This window comes from Musa acuminata, unplaced genomic scaffold (assembly GCF_036884655.1).
Source record: "Musa acuminata AAA Group cultivar baxijiao unplaced genomic scaffold, Cavendish_Baxijiao_AAA HiC_scaffold_1138, whole genome shotgun sequence".
Taxonomy (NCBI): domain Eukaryota; kingdom Viridiplantae; phylum Streptophyta; class Magnoliopsida; order Zingiberales; family Musaceae; genus Musa; species Musa acuminata.
In genome coordinates, this window is record NW_027021350.1 from 3,477,678 (window position 1) to 3,498,362 (window position 20,685).

The following is a 20,685-nucleotide window of genomic DNA, read 5'->3' on the forward strand; positions in this document are numbered from 1 at the left end:
CTCCCACCCCCCCCCCCACCCCCCCCCGCGAAAAAAACACGGAAAATGAAAAATGCACCATGATACATGCCGGCATACTATGTGTATCAGTCATACCTGAAATTCATTGCTTAGTTATACCATAGTACACCATATCAGTCCAGGACAGTAAATCAGAATTGGTACCCAAAACTACTTGAAAAAGCAAAGACAGCAACATATATAGCACAAGAATCCAAGAGGGACCACCGTAGGGTCAATACTGAAGATTTGATACCTTAGCACATGAAAAATAAAAGAAGAACTACAACATAAAGAATTAACTAACAATGCAATTTGTTTTATACACAATAGAAAATGATCATAAAATTTCATGATTCATTAATGCATATACATCTATTCCCAAACCTAATGATTCTACCAAGGCTCAGCTGGTGGACATTAACAATAAAAGCTTCAAATAGTCATCTAAATACAATCGATTGAGTTCTTCCAAAGAGTGGATAAATTCCAGTGTTTTAACATATGACTAAAAGGCCTCGTTTCCTGAACTCAAGTTAAGAAGCAGCAAATATGTTCTCTCAGTACTTTTATAGTTTTCTTGCTAGCCATTTCAATTTGAGTGAGAAATAATACTATGATAAGCAAAAAAGATTGTAAATATTCGATACAGATGTCATAAATGAACTACACTTAATTTCATAAAAAAAATATAGTTTCAACATCAAGGGTATGAATTACACACTTAATTTCGGCAACCGTTTAAGAGACAATATAAATCATTTGATTTTGATAAGCAAGTTTAACAAAGATTTTGATCACAATTACTCTAGAAATACTATTGAAAGTCGGAAGTATGCAACAAAAGAGCTGAAAACCAAGAAAAGTCATTCTACCAAGTGACATTATCGCATCCTCCATATCCACCTATTGCAATTGTTGTTACCTAGGAAATGAACAGATTAAAATGATTGATAAAACTCATACCCCAAGGTTGCAGAAAGTCCACAAATTTCTCAATTTTGGATTTATTAACATCTACTCCATAGCAAATTTTGAAAAGAGAAGAGAAAGAACCCATATTATAGGAGTGTCATTTGGTCACTAATCCTTCTTAAGATTTGATAAATAACAATCACCGAGAGAGAACTCTCATACCTCAAGAAAGCTAACTTTGCATTTTATTTCATTTAAGACCACCAAAATATCTAAAAATTGGCATTCATTATTTCTGACTTCTTCATATTCTCTATGATTTTTGTAATATCTTTGACCTAATATCAAAGCAACATTAACTCACCAAAGAAACTGATAGCACCAAAATTCGTTCGGTCAGATGGAAAGCAACCACAATTGCGGGTGTTTGAATTTAAATCATGATGACTAAAAAATTCAGTATTGCATGACCCCAATAAGTATAATCAAACAAATATTATCCCAGCAGATGATAGTAGCGGCCCATCAATCATACAATAAACTTTCTGAATCTTAAGGGAGATCAATACAAAGAGACAGATAACTAAATATGACATGTCATATAACAGTAAGCGAGTGACATCAATAAAATATTTCCGATGTAAGATTAGAGAATGGACTTCATGTCAGCAAAATAAAAAAAAATTAGAAAGATATATTTTGTGAATTTCATCATTCAATGACATAGCTAATGTAATAATATACTCCTAGATTTTGTACCTATATAAATGCACATTTAGAGTAACCATAGAACTAATCACTGCATCATGTTCAATGGGGATAAAAGAAACATACTTTAGATAAGCAGAGCCACCAATAGAAAGTCCAGTATCAGCTAATTGTGCAATCTTCAAGTGATTCATCAATAGTGAAGGTATTATCTTCAGTACCTTTACATTCAACCCCAATAATGTATGCTTTATTGAAAAAACTTCATTCTTAATAAGATAATTTGTTAGTTTTAAAATGACAAAAGATGGAGCTAAATATCATTTTGTAGCATATTTTGCTAGGAAAGTGCAAAGCGAAAGACACAAATAAAAGAGAAAGAAGGCTAAAGGAATCAAAATATCTCAAAAAATATTATTGATGAATGACTTGTAATAAAAAAGCAATATCTATAATGTAATTCAAGAATTAGATAATGTCACATTCTTCTTTCCTACATAACAGAAAAACTAACAGAAGTCGGAATTCCTTTATAGTAATTATAACTAATTTGCAAGAAAGACTACAAAATGTCAAGGGGCAAGCCAATAGCTAGACAAGAAAGAGAATCAATTAAAGCACTATAATTTTTTAATAATAAAATTTGATAAACCACCAAAGATACTTAGTAAAGGAATAATACAAAAGCTTCAACAACCAAAGGATACTTGAACATGATTCCCAAGTCCAGTAAGTGAAGCATTAATGCTCTGAGTTTCTTTGTCCCTGAATAACAAACAAAAAAGGAATGTGACTTGATCATAACATAAAAAAAGGTAAGCCTCAACATATGACTGAAGCATCACAAATGACAGTTTATGAGAATATTATTGGAGGTGAAATATCTTTAATAGTGAAGCAATTTGCTAACAACTTAATCTATAATCATAGTGATGTTAGGTTGAAACCTCATTGTACAAAGCTGAAAATAAATAGGGCCTTCAGTGGTATGATCACCAAAATGGTATAAGAAAGAAAAACTGAATCTGATCCTGCTTATTTTCCCTATCTGTCAATCAATATGGAGATACATCTTAGCCTTAAGTAAAATATGTAGCAAAAAAGCCAAATTGATACAGCTTGACAAAGATGGTCATGATGGACTGTCATTTCGTACTGACCAACTAGATCAGTCCTCGGTTAGACTGATGCATATTGTTTGTATTGACAGATGGTACACGCATACGAAAGACCCGAAGAGGAAGAAAAAGGAAGGAGAAGAGGAAGGAACAAATGATGGTGGAGGAAAGGAGGAAGAAGGAATTACGAGGAATAGGATGGAAAAAGAGGCGGAGGAAGAAGAGGAGGAAGAAGAAGGAAGAAGGCTGAGGAAGAGGAAGGAGAAAGAGGAAGTGGTGGTGGTGGAGGAGGAGGAGGATGACGAAGGTAGAAGAAGGAGAAGAGGAGGAAGCATTTTGGAAGCACTCGGCGGATGACAGGTGGCTTGCAGGCTCTACGAGTACGATGCAATGGGCTCACAAGCACGAGCCCCAAACCAACGTTAAATAGGCTTTTTTCTTTCTATAATAGGTAAGGACAGACTGGTAATAGGGGGCCAATCTGTGTACCAGTTCACGCTCAAACCAATATATACCTCCTATTTTATAACGGTCTGGGTTAAATTGTATTGTGTGATCATAATAGATACGAAGCATTGTGCAGTCTACTAAAGCTGTAACTTGAGCTCAATCAAACAAGAAATATTGGACCCAATTCCACTTAGATTTGGAATATGAGAGTCGCTTTGTGAGGTTGAAGATTTTCAAACCAACCTTACTAGAATGGTCAGACTTTACTAGGTTCAAATTTTTCAAACCAAACTTACTAGAATGGTCAGATCCAGACAACTAGACCAAACACAATCATTGTCGACGCCACAAACTTAGACTAACAAGGCATTCATAAGTTACGTTAAGAATAATCACAACCCACATATAATCTTTACTTATTTCACAACCATTTCGATGAGATCTTTCTAGAAGTCTATCGTTTAACATAAGGATAACGGATGCATCGCACCACCTACTTTCCTCTACTAGTTAGGTACTCACAAACAGGGGCCCAAAATTAGATAGTAAATAAGAGCAATTTCTACTATGTATTGTAATGTACAAGCTGCCAGCATATATGTACAATTAAATTCATGTATGTATTTGACAGATTAGATACACAAATAGATTCAAAAATACAAAAATAAGCACATTCAGCAAGATAATTCTAGCAGACTGAAATAATCATAAATCAGAACCCTCGGATTCAATGAAGACCCATTATCCAGAGGGACAGGTACTACTCCACTATCACTGTAATAAAGCATTTGTTACTGATAGTATATCCAAATTTTAGAACTTGCATTATATCCCATTTTACACCATTTTTCAAGGCCTATCTTAGGACCAGAAGTGTATCTATGTTGCAGAGGACCAAGTATATTCATGGAAAGCCATGTAAATTCGATACCTTTGTTCATTTTGCAGAGAAAAAGAAAAAAGTAATAAACAGAATTATAATGCCTCATCTTTATCAAACACAGATTTATTTGTTTGGTTTCTCTTAAGAATTACAGTATTCAATTTGATTTACAGTTCTCATAGGTCTAGTAACTGCTCTGTACAGAAATTATGACACATCTTACTCAAATCAGAATAATTTAGGCTTGGATTTCACTCCTGAATTTATCTTGTCCTTGGAGATTATTCACTATGTATGAATATAATGGAACCATTTCAGATTAGAAGTTATCCATTTCGTAAGCAGTTTTTTCACATGACATCTGAGTGGTTGATCAGCACAGTTCTTTTGACTGTCAAACACAATTCTAGTTGTAAAACTCCACAATTTTCCAAATTTTTTCAACCTCTTTGACAAAAGTTCGAAAAATCAAAGCAAAAACAAAAAATATAAGCATCAACCTCTTTGATCTATTTATGCATGATTAACATAAGAAACCAAAGAATAATGTCAACACAGTTTCTCATACAGTAAGGAGAGGAAGAAACTCAACGTTGTTATAATTATTAAGGCTTGAAGCTTAATAAAATGTGGCAGCAATGATGAAGTGGTCATAGAAAGCATGTTTCATCAAGCAGGCAAAGATTCTATCGATTACTATGCAAAGCTGAAAGTAAAATTGGATACAAAAATCAGGCTTGCAGCTGCAACCACATAGTTAAGCCGTAACTATGCCTGCTGAAATGCTGTAAAATGTTGTAAGGCATCTAACTTACCTTTGGCGCTTGCACTCATACTTCTATGAAAATGTGGTGCCACTTTAATTCCACCAAACTTCTCTGTGCAACTCTGCCAATAATGGATCTTCATGTCAAGCACTGGATAAGTCTTCCACGTTGCTTTCATAATCTGCTGTAAACTGTTGTAAGGCTTCTAACTTACCTTAGGCGCTTGCAGTCATACTCCTATGAAAATGTGTTGCCACTTTAATTCCACCAAACTTCTCTGTGCAACTCTGCCAACAATGGATCTTCATGTCAAGCACTAGAAAATTCTTCCATATTGCTCTCGTAATCTGCTGTAAAATGTTGTAAGGCTTCTAACTTACCATAGGCGCTTGCACTCATACTTACTATGAAAATGTGTTGTCAATTTAATTCCACCAAACTTCTCTGTGCAACTCTGCCAACAATGGATTTTCAAGTCAAGCACCAGAGAAGTCTTTCATATTGCTCTCATAATATTTTCAACCCATCAGCCTTTTCATCTTATGACACTAAATTGGGCAAAGGGCAATTCAGGTTTTGTTGTTTTGGGAGTCTCAAAGATATTCCAAAACCTAAGTGTTTCATCTGCTGCTGCAGAAGCTACTACACCTCCCAATGGGCTCCCAGCCAAGAAATGAACCCGGGATGAATGACCGAAAAGCTCAGCCGCTCTCGTCATGGATGGGTAATTCCACAGGATGAGTTGATTCTTCGGAGAACCATGGGAGGTTAGTAATTCAGATTTGTTCTTGTCCCACAGCAATGCACAAACTTCAGAGCCTGCATCGATCGAGTTCAAGCAAGCACCGTTAACAGTGTTCCAAAACTTAATGCAATGATCATTGCGACCTCCACCAGAAGCCAGTAGGTTGCTCCGAGTTGGGCACCAGTCAAGGGCCTTCACAATGGAAGTGTGGCTGCTGATGCGGTGAAGCCACTTATGTCGGCGTGGATGTTTTGAGACCGGCATGCAGGCATCCCATATGTGCACTAGTTTGTCATGCCCTCCACTCGCCAAATATCGCCCCGACAACACAGACCATTTAAGACTGCAAACTCCACGCCGATGCCCATTATAGAAAGAGACGGACGTGTCATCCTTTCTAAAGTCATAATCAACAATAGTGCCATCAGATCTTCCAACCGTCAAGATTGAATTACTTCTCCAGGCAAGTGACAACACAAGGGTCTGGTTCTCATCTTCTTCCGTCACATTCACATCTTGTCCTGTTGCCGGATCAACCAAGGCTAAAACTGAATTGCCTAATGCGACAGCAAGAACTGTGCTATCCGGCGACCAGCTGATGCTAGTGATAGGTCCGCTGTCTTCTACGGCTTGTAGAAGCACCTTAGTCGACTTGTTTGCATCATCCCAGAGGCACACTGTGTCGTCGAGGCCAATCGCCAACATATTATTGCTTCCCCAGTCGAGGAGATTCAAACCATCTTCATCCAACATGCCGTGGGCATCCAAAACCCTCTCTGGTTCTCTAGGGATTCGCCTCTGCTGCTTCTTCGGCGGCCGAATGGGCTCGTCAAATTGGGGCAGCATGCTGGCCGGCGCTTCGGGTGCACTCTTGAAAGCGAAGATACGAGACCTGTTCTTCAAAATGCACTCATCAAGAAGCTTTTGGTACGCCACGCTCGATGGGGATTCTCTCGAACCATCACGCTGCGGTCGCGAAGGCATGGTTAGGGCAAAGCGTGCGTAGTCCATGTCCATCGCCGACCGGAACGGGATGAAGCGGTCGTACTCCACACGCCTAGAACGAGAAGAAGCCATTTTTGCCAATGGAAAACAGAACGAGAATCGGCCTTGTGGCCAGAAACGATCAAGAAAACAAGAAAGATTGATCTTCTCGATAGAAACTCGAAAACCTAGATTATCGATAACCAAGAATTGATCAAGAACCCCAAGAACAACAAAATTCAAGTCGCTGGAAACGTCAATTACGATCGATCACAACGAAGAAAAATCAAAATCCAACAAAATCTTGAACCCGAATCGAAACTTAGACAGTTCAAGAACCAAGCGAAACGGAACCTTCAGAAAAGGAGACGGAATGAGATCACCGCAATAAGAATCTAAATTCTTCCCCCCCAGATCGAAGAGGAGGGTTCTCGCTCCCAACTGTGCCCGTTCGCCGGCGAGAAGCTCCGACCCGGACAGAACGACGAGATCGCCAACAGAGCAGAGGAGAGCCGAGAGGAGAGCGCGATGGAGGGAATGGACAGGTTGTTAGGTGTGCAAGGGAGGGGCTCGGCTTATATAAATGACACTGAGCAAGCGTTATGTTTCAAAACAATGCCGTTATACTCAACTAACCAATACATAGCAGTGTAATTTTAAATCATACCGTTATATATATATATATATATATATATATATATATATATATATATATATATATATATATATATATATATATATATATATATTACTATCAGGTCATTGTATAGGACAAAGAGCACATGCCTTTTATAAACTCAAAGAATATGGAACCTAGACTAAGGGTGTAGTCATGGTGTAGACTAAGGGTGTACGCTGGCCTGGAAGCGGTTGCAGGGCTGCGTCGAGGCAGAGAGGGTTCTTAGCATCGGCTTTACTTCTGTAGGAAGGGACAAACGAAAGGCGATAGTAAAGAATGCCGCCGACCTGGTTGTTGTAGTTCGACCCGATGATGATGCAATTGAGGTGGAGTCCGACGGAGAAGCGGGTCCAACAGGGAAGCTGGTCCACTTTGAGATGTTAGAAGCAGACCTTCACGGCAATATGCTCAGGACCACCTTCACGGAGATGAGCGATAGCAATCAGAAATGAGATACCATGTTAAGAGAGGATAGAAGACAGGAATTACAATCAGAAATGGGATACCATGTTAAGAGAGGATAGAAGAGAGGAATTACTAAAGAAGCTATCTTCGCATTGACATGTTCTCTCTCTATTTATACAGGTTAAGAGGGAGAATTTCCCTCAACAGAGTAGAGAGATTTCCTCATACAGTTAGGAAAATCTTATCTGCTATCATGCCCCCGCAAAATGGTGCTCTTATCAAGGATACCAATCTTGGATTGATGCAATGCCAAAAGTTTGTGAGCAAAAGGTTTCGTGACTGAGTCAGCTAAATGATCAGTCGTGTGTACATGAGAAAAACGAAGTTGACGGTGGATAACTTGATCTCGTACAAAGTGGAAGTCGATAGCAATATATTTCATGTGGGAGTAGAACACTGGATTAGCGCATAGATATGTAGCTTCGATATTATCACAATAGATTGTAGGAGTGGAATTGATGTTGAGTTCCTTGAGCAGATTTATAACCCAATTGAGTTTTGTAGTGACAGTGGCGATAACATGGTATTCAGCTTCAGTTGTAGACCGTGTGACTATCTTTTGCTTCTTAGAACTCCAACTGATTGAATTAGCGTCAAAGAATACAATATACCCTGATATGGATGTTCTATCATCAAAGTTGTATGTCCAATCAACATCAGCAAAGGCATGAAGATGAAGTGGAGAGTGTTTACGAAGAAAGAGATCATGATTGAGGGTCCCTTTAAGATATCGTAGGATTCGTTTGACCGCAGACCAGTGCATAGTAGACGACTTTTGCATAAACTGTGATAATTTGTTGATTGCAAATGAGATGTCTTGATAGGTGAAAGCTAAGTACTGTAAAGAGCCAACGACTTGTCAATATTGAGTAGAGCCAACGACTTGTCAATATTGAGTGGGCTCCGTAGCATGACTTTCATTAGATAATTTGAGAGATCCACTAGCAGATAGGGGAGTTGTAACTACATTTGCATCCTGCATATTTGTCTTTGATAATAAATCTTAAATATACTTTCTTTGTGATAAAAAGAGACATGAAGATGTATATATTGCTTCTACGCCCAAAAAGTATTTCAAGGTTCCTAGATCTTTAAACGAGAATTGATCTGCTAATTATTTGATGAATGCTTGGTTTTTTATGGAATTATTGTATGTGACAATAATGTTATCCACATATACCAGAATATATATTGTGCCTCCATAGTGTTGTCATAGAAATAATGAGGTATCATATTTGGAGTTCATAAAGCCAACTGAAGTAAAAAAAGAGCTAAGTTCAGTGTAACAAGGCGGGAGAGGCAGATCCGGAAGGCCAAGAAGTGGCCGTAGAGCTGCAATGGTGTATGCTAGCCTGGAAGCGATCGCGGGGCTGCATCGAGGCAGAGAGGATTCTTGGCGTCGGCTCTGCTTCTACAGGAAGGGACAGAGGAAAGGTGATAGTAAAGAATACCACCGGGCCGAGTCGCTATAGTTCAAGCCAATGACGATGCAGTTGAGGTGGAGTCTGGTGGGGAAGCGGGTCCGGCGGGGAAGATGGTCCACTTTGAGATGTTAGAAGTGGACCTTCATGGCGATATGCTCGGGACCGCCTTCACGGAGATGAGCGACAATAGTCAGAAATGGGCTTGAAGTCTGTCTATCGATTTCGAGACAATCGACCGATACGCAAGAAAAGAAGACCTGATATTACCGAGGAGGAAATCAAGAAAGGCTCTGATACCATGTTAAGAGAGGATAGAAGATAGGAATTACTGAAGAAGCTATCTTCGCATTGACATATTCTCTCCCTATTTATACAGGTTAAGAGAGAGGATTTCCCTTAACATAATAAAGAGATTTCGTCATATAGTTAGGAAAATCTTATCTGCTATCAATAAGTATCCATCTAAAACCTTTAGATGAATATCATATGTTAGATAATAAATAGATAAACAAGTGTAGAAGAAGTTGATTGTTATTAACATATCCCCCTTCCTTTTATACAGGTTAGAAGGGAGAAGTTTCCTCAACAGGTTAGAGGATTTCCCTCAATAGAGTAGAGAGATTTCCTCAAACAGTTAGGGAAATCTCATCTACTTATCATGCCCCTACAAGATGGTGCTCCGATCAAGGAGGCCAATCTTAGACTGATGTAATGCAAAAAGTTTACAAGCTAGAGGCTTCGTAAATGAGTCGGCCAATTGATCAGCCGTATGAACATGAGAAACACGAAGTTGACAGCGGACAACTTGATCGCATACAAAGTGGAAGTCGATAGCAATATGTTTCATGCGGGAGTGGAATACCGGATTAGCACACAGATAGGTAGCTCCAATATTATCATAATATATTATAGGGGTGGAATCGATGTTGAGTTCCTGGAGTAGATTCGTGATCCAATTGAGTTCTGTAGTGGTAACGACAATGGCACGGTATTCAGCTTTAGTTGTAGACCGGGCGACTATCTTTTGCTTCTTAGAACTCCAACTGATTGGATGAGCACCAAGAAAGATAATATACCCCGATGTGGATGTTCTATCATCAAGGTTACCTGCCCAATCAGCATCGGCAAAGGCATGCAGATGAAGTGGAGAGTGTTTACGAAAAAAGAGTCCATGATTTAGGGTCCCTTTAAGATATCATAGAAGTCTCTTGACCGCAAACCAATGTAGAGTAGATGGTTGCTGCATAAACTGTGATAATTTGTTGATAGCAAATGAGATGTCTGGACGCGTGAGAGCTAAGTATTGTAAAGAGCCAACAACTTGGCAGTATTGAGTGGGTTCCGTAGCAAGACTTCCATCTGATAATTTGAGAGAACCACTAGTAGAGATGGGGGTTGTAACTGCATTTGCATCCTGCATGTTTGTCTTTAATAACAAATCTTGAATGTACTTGCGTTATGATAAAAGGAGACCGGAAGATGTGAAGGTAGCTTCGACGCTCAGAAAGTAGCTCAAGGGTCCGAGATCCTTAAGCGAGAATCGAGCTACCAACTATTTGATGAACGCTTGGATGCTGATGGGATTGTTGCCTGTGATAATAATATCATCCACATATACCAAAATATACATTATGATTCCATGATGATGTCGCAGAAACAACTAAGTGTCAGATTTGGAGTTAAGAAAGCCGACAGAAGTCAAAAATGAGCTAAGTTCAGTGTACCAAGCTCTCGGAGCCTGACGAAGTCCATAAATGGCTTTCCGAAGTTTGCAAACATGCTATGGATACTGAGGATGAGTAAAACCGGGGGGTTGTTGCATAAAAACATCTTCGGATAGAGATCCCTGTAGAAAGGCATTATTAACATCCAATTGTCGTAATTGCTAGCCTTTAGTGGTAGCCAGACTCAAGATAAGCCGGATTGTAGTGGGTTTAACAATAGGACTAAACGTCTCAGTGAAATCAACTTCAGGCCGTTGATGAAACCCTTTGGCAACCAGGCGTGCCTTATATTGGGCAACAGAGCCATCTGGGTTCCGCTTAATTCTAAAGACCCACTTACACCCGATGATGTTTTATGAAGGATGGAAAGGAATGAGATCCCACGTTGAATTATGGAGGAGGGTATTAAATTCCTCACTCATGGCAGTACGCCAATGCGGAGATTTTTGGGCTTGAGTGAAGGTGATGGGTTCAACGTTGGGGGATGAGGAATTCATGATAGCTTGTAGGTTAAGTACCTGATGAGGTTTAAAAATACCATGCTTAGAGCGAGTGGTCATAGGATGAGTGGAGACGACAGGATTGGGAGGTGATGTTGGGTGAGGATCTGTGGCACAAGCCAGGTCAAGTGGAGACACGTCAGGGGCACTTGGGCGAGAAGGAGGTAAAGAGGATGGTTGTGTATCAGAACATATTGCCCCATCAATTGGGGAAGAGTGGAGTGGAGTAGGAACAGAGGAAACGGGCAAGTGTTGAACTAGAGTGATATATTGCGGATCAAGAGGGGAGGAAGTAGACGAAGTCATGGGAGGCTCGTCCGATTGGTCCGAAGGTATACTCCAGTGAGATAGTGAAGTGGTCCGTATGGCAGGATATGGAAGGGTTTGGAAAGGAAAGTTAGACTCAACAAAGACAACGTGACGTGATATGAAGATTTTGTGAGTGTGGAGATTATAGTAGCGGAAAGCATTATGTTCAAGTGAGTAACCAATAAAGACGCAAGGAGTAGATCGGGATGTTAACTTATGAGAGGCAAAGGGACGTAACCAAGGATAACATAAACAACCGAACACTCGGAGTTTATGAAGGTTAGGGGGTTTGTGAAATAGTGTGTCAAAGGGGGCCTGGTATTGTAGAACTGGTGTAGGCATTCGATTAATTAGGTAGACAGCAGTTTGAAAGGCTGCTGTCCAAAAAGTTGAAGGCATGGAAGCCTGATGTAGAAGTGTGAGTCCAGTTTCTACTATATGCCGATGTTTGCGTTCGGCAGAACCAACTAGTTGAGGAGTATGTGGAGGAGTATGTGGTTGCGTTTAATATGAGGGGCGTATAAAACATCATCGAGGGTAAATGTATTAGAGTCAGAATTAAGCGTTGTGGAACCATTATGAGTTATAGGAAGTCCTTTACCGTCACCGATGATGATATCTTCATCGCCGCCATAGGGATTGTGAAGAGACAAATTCTGAAGATCAACGGTGATGTGATGAGAGGCACGAGAGTCGACAATCCAGTTAGACTGGCTAGGTGTCGGAGAAGTTAGGAGATTTGCCTGAGGCCAGTGTGACGGAGCAGGGAGGCGGGGACGAGACTGGCAAACTTTAGCGGAGTGGCCGACTTTGTCACACAGTTGGCAAACGACCCGTCTTTGATGGCTCAGTAGGGCAGGACGCCAAGACGGATGATGGCTGGAGTTGCTACTTTGCGAGAAGTGATGACTAGAAGGATAGGAGAGGTGTTGCATGGAACTCACAGAATCAAGAGGCACATTAGCCAAACCTTGGGTGATATTCGACGAGTACCGAGTGCTCTTCCGTTTAGACTTGTGACTGACTTGAGCTGTAACAGTTGATCTAGGCAGTTTGTCCGCATGCTTCAAGTACATCTCGTAGTCAGTCAGCTTATCATAGAGATCTTCAAAAGAGACTGGCGAGTCACGTGCCCGAATTGCAGTAGCCAATTCCTTGTAGTCGGTGTCGAGACCATTGAGGGTATGAATGACAACCTCTTCGTCACATAGGGAATGACCTATCAAGGCCAAGTCATCAATGATAACCTTGATATGTTGTAGATAATCAGAGATAGTACTTCCCTCTTGTTTTGTCAGATAGAAGACTGAGCTTGTGAATACGCGATTGATTTGCTAGGGTGGTTTGCAGTGTAGACTATGCATCGGCAGCTGTCACACATGAAGATATCAAGGGAGCAACGGATCCAGCAACTGAAGCTTGAATAGCTTGGAGGATGAGACGATCTTGACGTAGCCACAGTTTGTGAGCTGGATTGGGTACTGGACTGGGATCGCCGGGGATGTTGAGCATGGCCGGAGGACAACTGAAAGAGCCATCAATGTAACCTAACAAGTCGTATCCAAATAAAGTATTAGAAAATTGAGCTCGTCAGGATGCATAGTTGCCACCCTTTGATAACTTAAAGGGGATCAGTGTGGCAGCATTGATGGAGATAAGCCCTGTAGAAGAACAAGAAGTGGGAGTCCCTATAGGAACTGAAACATCAGAAGAAGTGAACGAAGACTTTTTTTTTTTTTTGTAGAAGAGATGCAGCGAACCTTGTGTGATACTCAGGTCACACAAGGTGGAGAAAGAGGGAGGGGGCTGCTGCTATAGATTGCTTGGGCAATCCACAACAGTGCCCAAAGCTGCTGGCAGCTACTGTGGATTGCTGTCTGCAGCAGATTGTAGAGGCTGCAGTTCGCCGGAAGATGGCCGCGAAAACTGCAGCGGTACTCAAGACAGTGGTTCGCTACTATGGATTGTTGCTTGCTGCAGCAGATTGTAGAGGCTGCAGTTCGCCGGAAGATGGCCGCGAAAACTGCAGCGGTACTCAAGACTGCGGTTCGCTGCTGTGGATTGCTGCTTGCTGCAGCAGATTGTAGAGGCTGCAGTTCGCCGGAAGATGGCCACGAAAACTGCAGCGGTACTCAAGACTACGGTTCGCCGGGAAATGGCTGCGAAAATCTGCAACGGTACTCAAGGAAACTGCAATGAGAGAAATCTGCAGCAATTAGATGTATAGAGGAAAGCGACAGCGAAAGCTGCTGCGGTAGAGGAAGGAAGATGCAGCGGTTGCGGCTGCTGCTGGCCGGGAAGCGGCTGCGACAGCGAAGGAGGAAGACGCAGCAGCCGTCGTTAAGCAAGGAAGACTGAGCGAGGAAGACACCGCCGTTCGCCGTTCGTCACTATTGAGGAGGAGGACACCGCCGTTAAGGAGGCACCGTTGTGTAGAGGGAAGCGACAGCGAAAGCTACTGCGGTAGAGGAAGATGCAGTAGTTGCAATTGCTGCTGACTGGGAAGCGAGGAAGACACCGCTGTTCGCCGTTCACCGCTATTGAGGAGGCAGTGAGAGAATGTTTTCCTCCTTGCGTGACGGTGACGGAGAGTGTCTGCTGTAGGCAGCAAATAGGAGAGGGAGCAAGGCCGGCGAAGAAAGCAAGACCGGCGATGAAGGAAGAGAAGAAGTGGATGAGCAGAGCCCAGACGGTGCTCGTTAGCACTGGCTCTGAATCCGTGTCTTGTGCTTCTTCAATGACTCCGCTTGAGGCAGCGTGTTACTGTGGCCGCTTGGCTAACACATGGCGATACTGTTGTCGCCAAGGAGGAACTGCTCTGATACCAAGTGTAGAAGAAGTTTCCTAACAGGTTAGAAGGGAGAAATTTCCTAACAGGTTAGAGGATTTCCCTCAACAAAGTAAAGATATTTCCTCAAACAGTTAGGGAAGATCGGTAGGGATTCATAGGAGTGGTTTGGAGTCCAAAACCTTATTTAGCGTTCTTACTCCCCTTTTTTTTCAATCTTTTTCTTCAAAAAGACCTATCAAAACAACTCTCTCTCCTCTTTTCTCCCATCTCTGATCTTGAATTGTGATAGGGAGGCTTCCCTCAAAGAAATTATGATGCTTTTCAGGTAGGTAGGACAATATTTGAGGTAAGTGGTTTCCCTAGTGTGTTTTATTCTTTGAAAATGTTCTCCACTTGTGTTTACAGTGTTGTGGGTTTTCATCCCCTCCTATCCAACAGACCTACATTGTTAGAGATGTAAATATATTCAACCTATCTTAGCTTTTTCGTGAAGTTATATTCGATTAAAGATCGTTGAGAAGGCATATATGTTTTTTATTTTTTTGCTTAGTTTATAGTGTTTTCTGAATACGAAGGGGAACTTAGTAAAGTTTTAAAAAACTATAAAGGATAAATCATTCATTCATTTCTTAAGTCTGGTGGTTATAGTAATTATGATTTATATCTCTTGGTGATACTTTAATGTGCTTGTCGGGTAATTTGTTATAAGCTGTCTCATGTTTAATTTAGGTTTTCCCTTAGTGTATGAAACCATGAAACAAGACTCTCTATAAGTGGTCATTTTGCAAGTTAGAAATTCCCGCGTTCTTATTAGTTAAAGCACTTGTTTCTCATGATAATTGTAGCTATAGTAATTATGATTTATTTATAATTATGTTATAAGCTTTATCTCAAGAATCAATATTACTTAATGTGCTCGTTAGTATTCTGTTTTATATAACCATGCACGTTCTTCCACACCCTCAACACAAAAATACGTGTCATCCACTAATTCAACGAGATAACTCAATCATGTTGGTGTGGCACCGGTAGCATCTTCCTTCTGATCCTCCCATTCTTTCAGCTTATCTCGTCCACGTAGATCATGTCACGAAGAACACGACAATAATAGACATCGGAAACAATCACCGGCGTTGGATGGGAAGAAGACACCATCATGACGTTAATGCTGTGACGCAAGTCCCAAATATCGCATCTCCTTCCTTCTCTATAAAAGCCAACCCTCTCACGACTCTGAATCGATCATATGTGCACCACCGAAGACGATAGGATGAGGACAGTCGTCAAGAGTCGTGCTTCTCTCCTCCTCACACTCGTCATCATCGTCTTCCTCGTCACAGGTCAGCTGCTGCATGCCGTGAGTTAAAGCTTGTTTACGCCTCTGAGAACTATCTACTCTCGATCTGCATCGAGCTCTAATGATCCTATGCATGTCTTTTGTGCATTGTTTGAACTGGTGTAGCGAGAGGGGAGACGACCCCTGTGAAGGAAGCGAACTCGCATATTACATACCATGCCCCTAGCCGTCAGCCCGCGCCCCCCGGAGGACCCTATACGAGGGGATGCGGGAGCCATTACTACTGCCGTCCGCCTTCTACCCCTCCGCCTCCGCCTTCGACCCCATGATAGGCTACTTCGGCAGCCTGGAGGAGTTGTTCCTTTGACGACGCAAAATATATACAGGAGGCAGATACGTACAATATATATATATATATATATATATATATATATATATATATATATATATATATATATATATATATATATATATATATATATATATATATATATATATATATATATATATATATATATATATTACTATCACAAAATATCTTAGAGCCTTTGAGGTCATTGTATGGGACAAGTAGCACGTGCCTTTTATAAACTCAAAGACTAAGGGTGTAGTCTCCCTCAACTCTTATCATCACGTAACCATATATTTTATATTCCATCGAGAAATAATTTCTTTACCCTTATGGATGTTGAAATGCTCAAAAGCCAAGAGATAGATGAAAGAAAAAGAGGAAAGCACTATTGACTCTTTTCAATGATTCATTTCCTAAGGCCATATTCAAATCAAAGTTTTGAACTAAAATCTCTAGTGCCTAAGTTTATCTCTACAACTCCATGTTAGAATTAATTTCATTTAAATTCTCATTAATTAACACAATACAATAAATACTAGTAAATTAACCTATTATCAATAAAAAAATATTTATAAAATAATATAGATACTTGATGTAGCCTTATACTACTAGGGAATTAGTAGACAAACTCCATGTATATACGAGGGCATGCAGGAACAATGTTTACTGCCGTCCGCCTTCGACCCGTCCGCCTCCGCCTCCGCCTCCGCCTTCGACCCCATGATAGGCTACTTCGGCAGCATGGAGGAGTAGTTCCTTTGATGACGCAAAATATATACAGGAGGCAGATACGTACAATATATATATATATATATATATATATATATATATATATATATATATATATATATATATATATCTCTTTCTCTCTCTCTCTCTTCTCTCCTAAACTTTTTCCATGGTTGAAATTGTTTTTACCTTAAAATCCCTTAGCAATGGTAAAAGCTCTAGACCTGATGGATATCCTGTTGAATTTATAAATTATATTGGATTATGATGTTGACCACTTCTAATTATATCATGAACTTGATGATAATTGAGCTAAGACTTTTATCTTTTTTAACCCTAAATGTCTTACTCCTCTTAATATCAAGTACTTTCGATCCATATATCTTTGTAATGTGAATCATAGAATTCTAGCCAAAGTTTTAGCTAATCGGATTAAATTTTTTCTTAATAATCTCATTTCTAAAAAACAATTTACTTTTATGGCCAATCATATTATTCATAATAATAATCTTATGGCTCAAGAGATTATATATTCTATGCATTACTCTAGAAGTAAGAATGATTACATCCATATGAAAATTGATTTGAAGAAAGCTTGCGATAAACTTTCTTGAGAGATTATCTTTACTATGCTTAAACTAGCCAAATTTCCATATAAGTCCATATGTTGGATATATTCCTATATTTCCTCTCCTTCTTTTGCTTGCTCAATGATAAGCCCTCTTATTTCTTTAAGGGAAGACATGATTTTAGACAAGAGGAACCTATTACTCTTTTTTATTTCTTTCTCTAGCTCTCAAGTAGTTTCATCGATAGAATGAGTATTTTCAAATCATTTTGATGAGATGAATGATCCTATTACTCGGGATCTTTTCCTTTTTATCAATGATCCGAGTAGCTCTTCCGCATAAGATAAATATTTATTCATCACAATTAGTTCATACTTAATGATTATATATATATATAACATCAATGTATAACATTAATTATAGATATGACACAAGAATGGTGGCAAGTAGAATCAATCCTCTTAACGACCTCAATTTGTCCAAAAAATCTAAAACTTAATTTTTATTTCTTTCCCAATCTTACCATAGAAGACCTTCAAGAATACAAAATCTATCTTTTGTTGTCAGCATAACCCTTTTGATGACTCTAGACAGTCTTTAATCTTCTTCTTATAACTTAATTTTTTTTAATAATCTCTTGTACTTTGTCCGGTGATAATAGCTTTATGTCACCAACCTCTCCCCAACATATAAGGGTTATCTGAATACTTAAATAATAACTATTGCTATAAGTGAATTCAAAGGCCTTTCGATTGCACCCATGGCCTCGACAACTTTGCTAGGAGAATACTTTTTTTCATCTATACAACAGGTTGTGGCCCCTGTGTCCAGTATTGCATTTATTTCAAAAGGAGGAATATTTAAAATTTCCATTTGTACCTTGAGGTTGAAGAGCATGTTCTTGGACTTCCTTGATCCTCCTGTTTCTTTTGTCTCCATAGAGAGGATCCTTTGAGTTTCGTCTTCTAAGAGGACAAAGGCCTCTTCATCTTCTTCATTTTCTTCAGCTTTTCTTTTTCCGAGCTCTTGTATTTCCTTCAATCTTTTGCAATGATGGACTAAAGCCACATGTTTGGGGAGGGATCTGTAAGTGGAAGAAACAGAAGTATGATCCCAAAAGCACTGAAAAAATATGTGCATATGCCACTGAAGAAATATGTGCATGTGCATATGCCAATGATGGACTTCCTTGAAGTTCCGAAAACACTGGTAATGGCTATAAAGTAAGTTTGGGATAAGAATGCATTTGTGACAATCTTTTGTGATCAAGGAAGTCCACGCCGCTCCCCGTTATATAATCTACGAAGGCCATCCACCTGACTCTGGAAGGTTTGTTCTGAGATGACTTGTTGAAGAAGCTTATTATGGCCTGACAATCCGTTCTTATAATGATCTCCCTTTTGTCTAGGAAGTATATCTTCAGAGCTTCTAGAGTCTTCATAACGGCGTGCATTTCGGCATCAATGGTGGATTTGATCGGGCTGAATTTTTCTGGAGGCTTGTTGCAATCTTCTAGAGTCTACCAGGTAATTAGCACAAACACTATTAACCAAGATTGGAAAAATAGAGGACAAAAATGGCAAAATGGCATGCCAGCTTCTAGAGTCTACCAGGTAATTAGGTAGGAGAAAACTTCCTTGTAATTCCCTGTCATTTTGGCAATTGAAAATTTTTTGGCAATTTTTTGGCAACAAGCCAGCTGGGCTTCCTCCTGTTAGGTCTACTTCCGTGATAGCTGTTAACATCCAGCTATCCTATGAAAGTGAAAATGAGGCGGAAGAACTACAAGAAAACCTGAACTGTTACTGCCAAAACATCTACACTTCAAATGAGGAAGTAGAAATGCCGTATCCACAAAAACCTCAGAAGGAATTAATTGCGGCAGGGCTAGAAGGGGACCTAGTCATGGAATACCCACAACTAGCAAAACTATCACATCAGGTATACTCATCATCCGCCATCTCAAATTACAGGCCACCAGCAGACTCAACAATGGGGCCAGTAAACTACCCTCCAGCGGTAAATATTGAATCTACAAGTCAACGACCTGAATACGAAGGGGGCTCGAAACGACCAAGGTTCAAAGCCAAAAGCTTTTCTGAAGCCTGGAACCTTCCCTCAGCTTTTCAGCAACAGGGAGCAATCTTCACAATCCCTTCTCAATTGGGTATGTTTGACGAGGTATTTATGAGATGGGAATCCATAACAAAAAATTTAGTATCTTTACAAGGATTCACAGATCCCCTAGCAAAAATGGAGTTCATAGAAAATCTTCTCGGGGAGGCTGAGAAATTGGCATGGATCCAATGGAGAATGGCATACCCAGAGGAGTATCAATTACTCATAGCCAATGCAGATGGAACGGGAGGTACGCAAAATATTCTTTCCCAATTAAGAACAATTTTTATATTAGAAGATCCGTTCCAGGGATCTACCACGGCTCAGGAAGAGGCCTACCGTGATCTTGAAAGGTTGTCATGCACTAACCTCAAATATATCATTCAGTTCTTAAATGATTATATGCGATTGGCATCCAAAACAGGAAGAATGTTCTTAGGACCTGAATTATCTGAAAAATTATGGTCCAAGATGCCAGGAGAATTGGGAAAAAGAATTAAAGAAGCATTCGAAACCAAGTACAGAGGGAACACTATAGGAGTGATCCCAAGGATTTTATTTTCCTACAAATATCTGGAGGCAGAATGCAAAGATGCCGCCTTCAGACGAGCACTAAAAGACCTATCTTTCTGCAGCGAAATCCCTATCCCGGGATATTATAATAAACCGGAAAGGAAATACGGGGTGAGAAGATCAACTACATACAAAGGAAAGCCCCATCCTTCCCATGCAAGGATTGAAAAGAGGAAGCATTTACTAAGAAATAAGAAGTGCAAATGCTATCTTTGTGGCGAAGAGGGACACTTTGCAAGAGAGTGTCCTAATGACAGAAAGAACATTAAGAGAGTAGCCATGTTTGAACAAATTGATATCCCTGAAGACTATGAGATATTATCTGTTCAAGAAGGAGAAAATCAAAGCGATGCTATATACTCAATTTCGGAAGGAGAAAATATTGAAGACCTACAACATGGTATTCACTCCTTCACTCATAAAATCTTTGCTTTAATAGAAGATAGTAGGACATGGTGGATTGGACCAGATACAGGCTACAGGGCAAGAATACAAGTTTCCCAGGAACAAGCGGAATGCAGGCATATATGGGAAATCAATACTGAACTACCACCAACACTGGAAGAATGCAAGTGCTGCAAAAGA

The 20,685-nt window shown here is 40.0% G+C and overlaps 1 protein-coding gene and 1 long non-coding RNA gene across 4 annotated transcripts; one reads left to right on the forward strand and one right to left on the reverse strand.

Annotated features, from left to right (window-relative positions):
* Positions 1-272: 272 nt before the first annotated feature.
* Positions 273-7,103, reverse strand: LOC104000406 (cell division cycle 20.2, cofactor of APC complex-like). 3 transcript variants are annotated; one of them, XM_065179237.1, is made up of 5 exons: positions 6,925-7,103; positions 5,222-6,643; positions 5,056-5,128; positions 4,890-4,962; positions 273-2,388 (listed from the first exon to the last, which is right to left on the reverse strand). In XM_065179237.1, exon 2 carries the CDS (start codon positions 6,601-6,603, stop codon positions 5,377-5,379), a length of 1,227 nt encoding a protein of 408 aa, XP_065035309.1. In that variant the 5' UTR covers positions 6,604-6,643; positions 6,925-7,103; the 3' UTR covers positions 273-2,388; positions 4,890-4,962; positions 5,056-5,128; positions 5,222-5,376. The 3 variants fall into 3 exon arrangements, with proteins under 3 accessions (XP_065035309.1, XP_065035308.1, XP_065035307.1); XM_065179236.1 differs by having other exon boundaries at positions 273-525; positions 2,331-2,388; positions 5,222-7,103; XM_065179235.1 differs by having other exon boundaries at positions 5,222-7,103.
* Positions 7,104-15,666: 8,563 nt separating this feature from the next.
* LOC135671123 (uncharacterized) lies at positions 15,667-16,435 on the forward strand. Its single transcript, XR_010512647.1, has 2 exons — positions 15,667-15,802; positions 15,925-16,435. It is a non-coding gene; the product is annotated as an uncharacterized LOC135671123 (long non-coding RNA).
* The last annotated feature ends 4,250 nt before the right edge of the window (positions 16,436-20,685 follow it).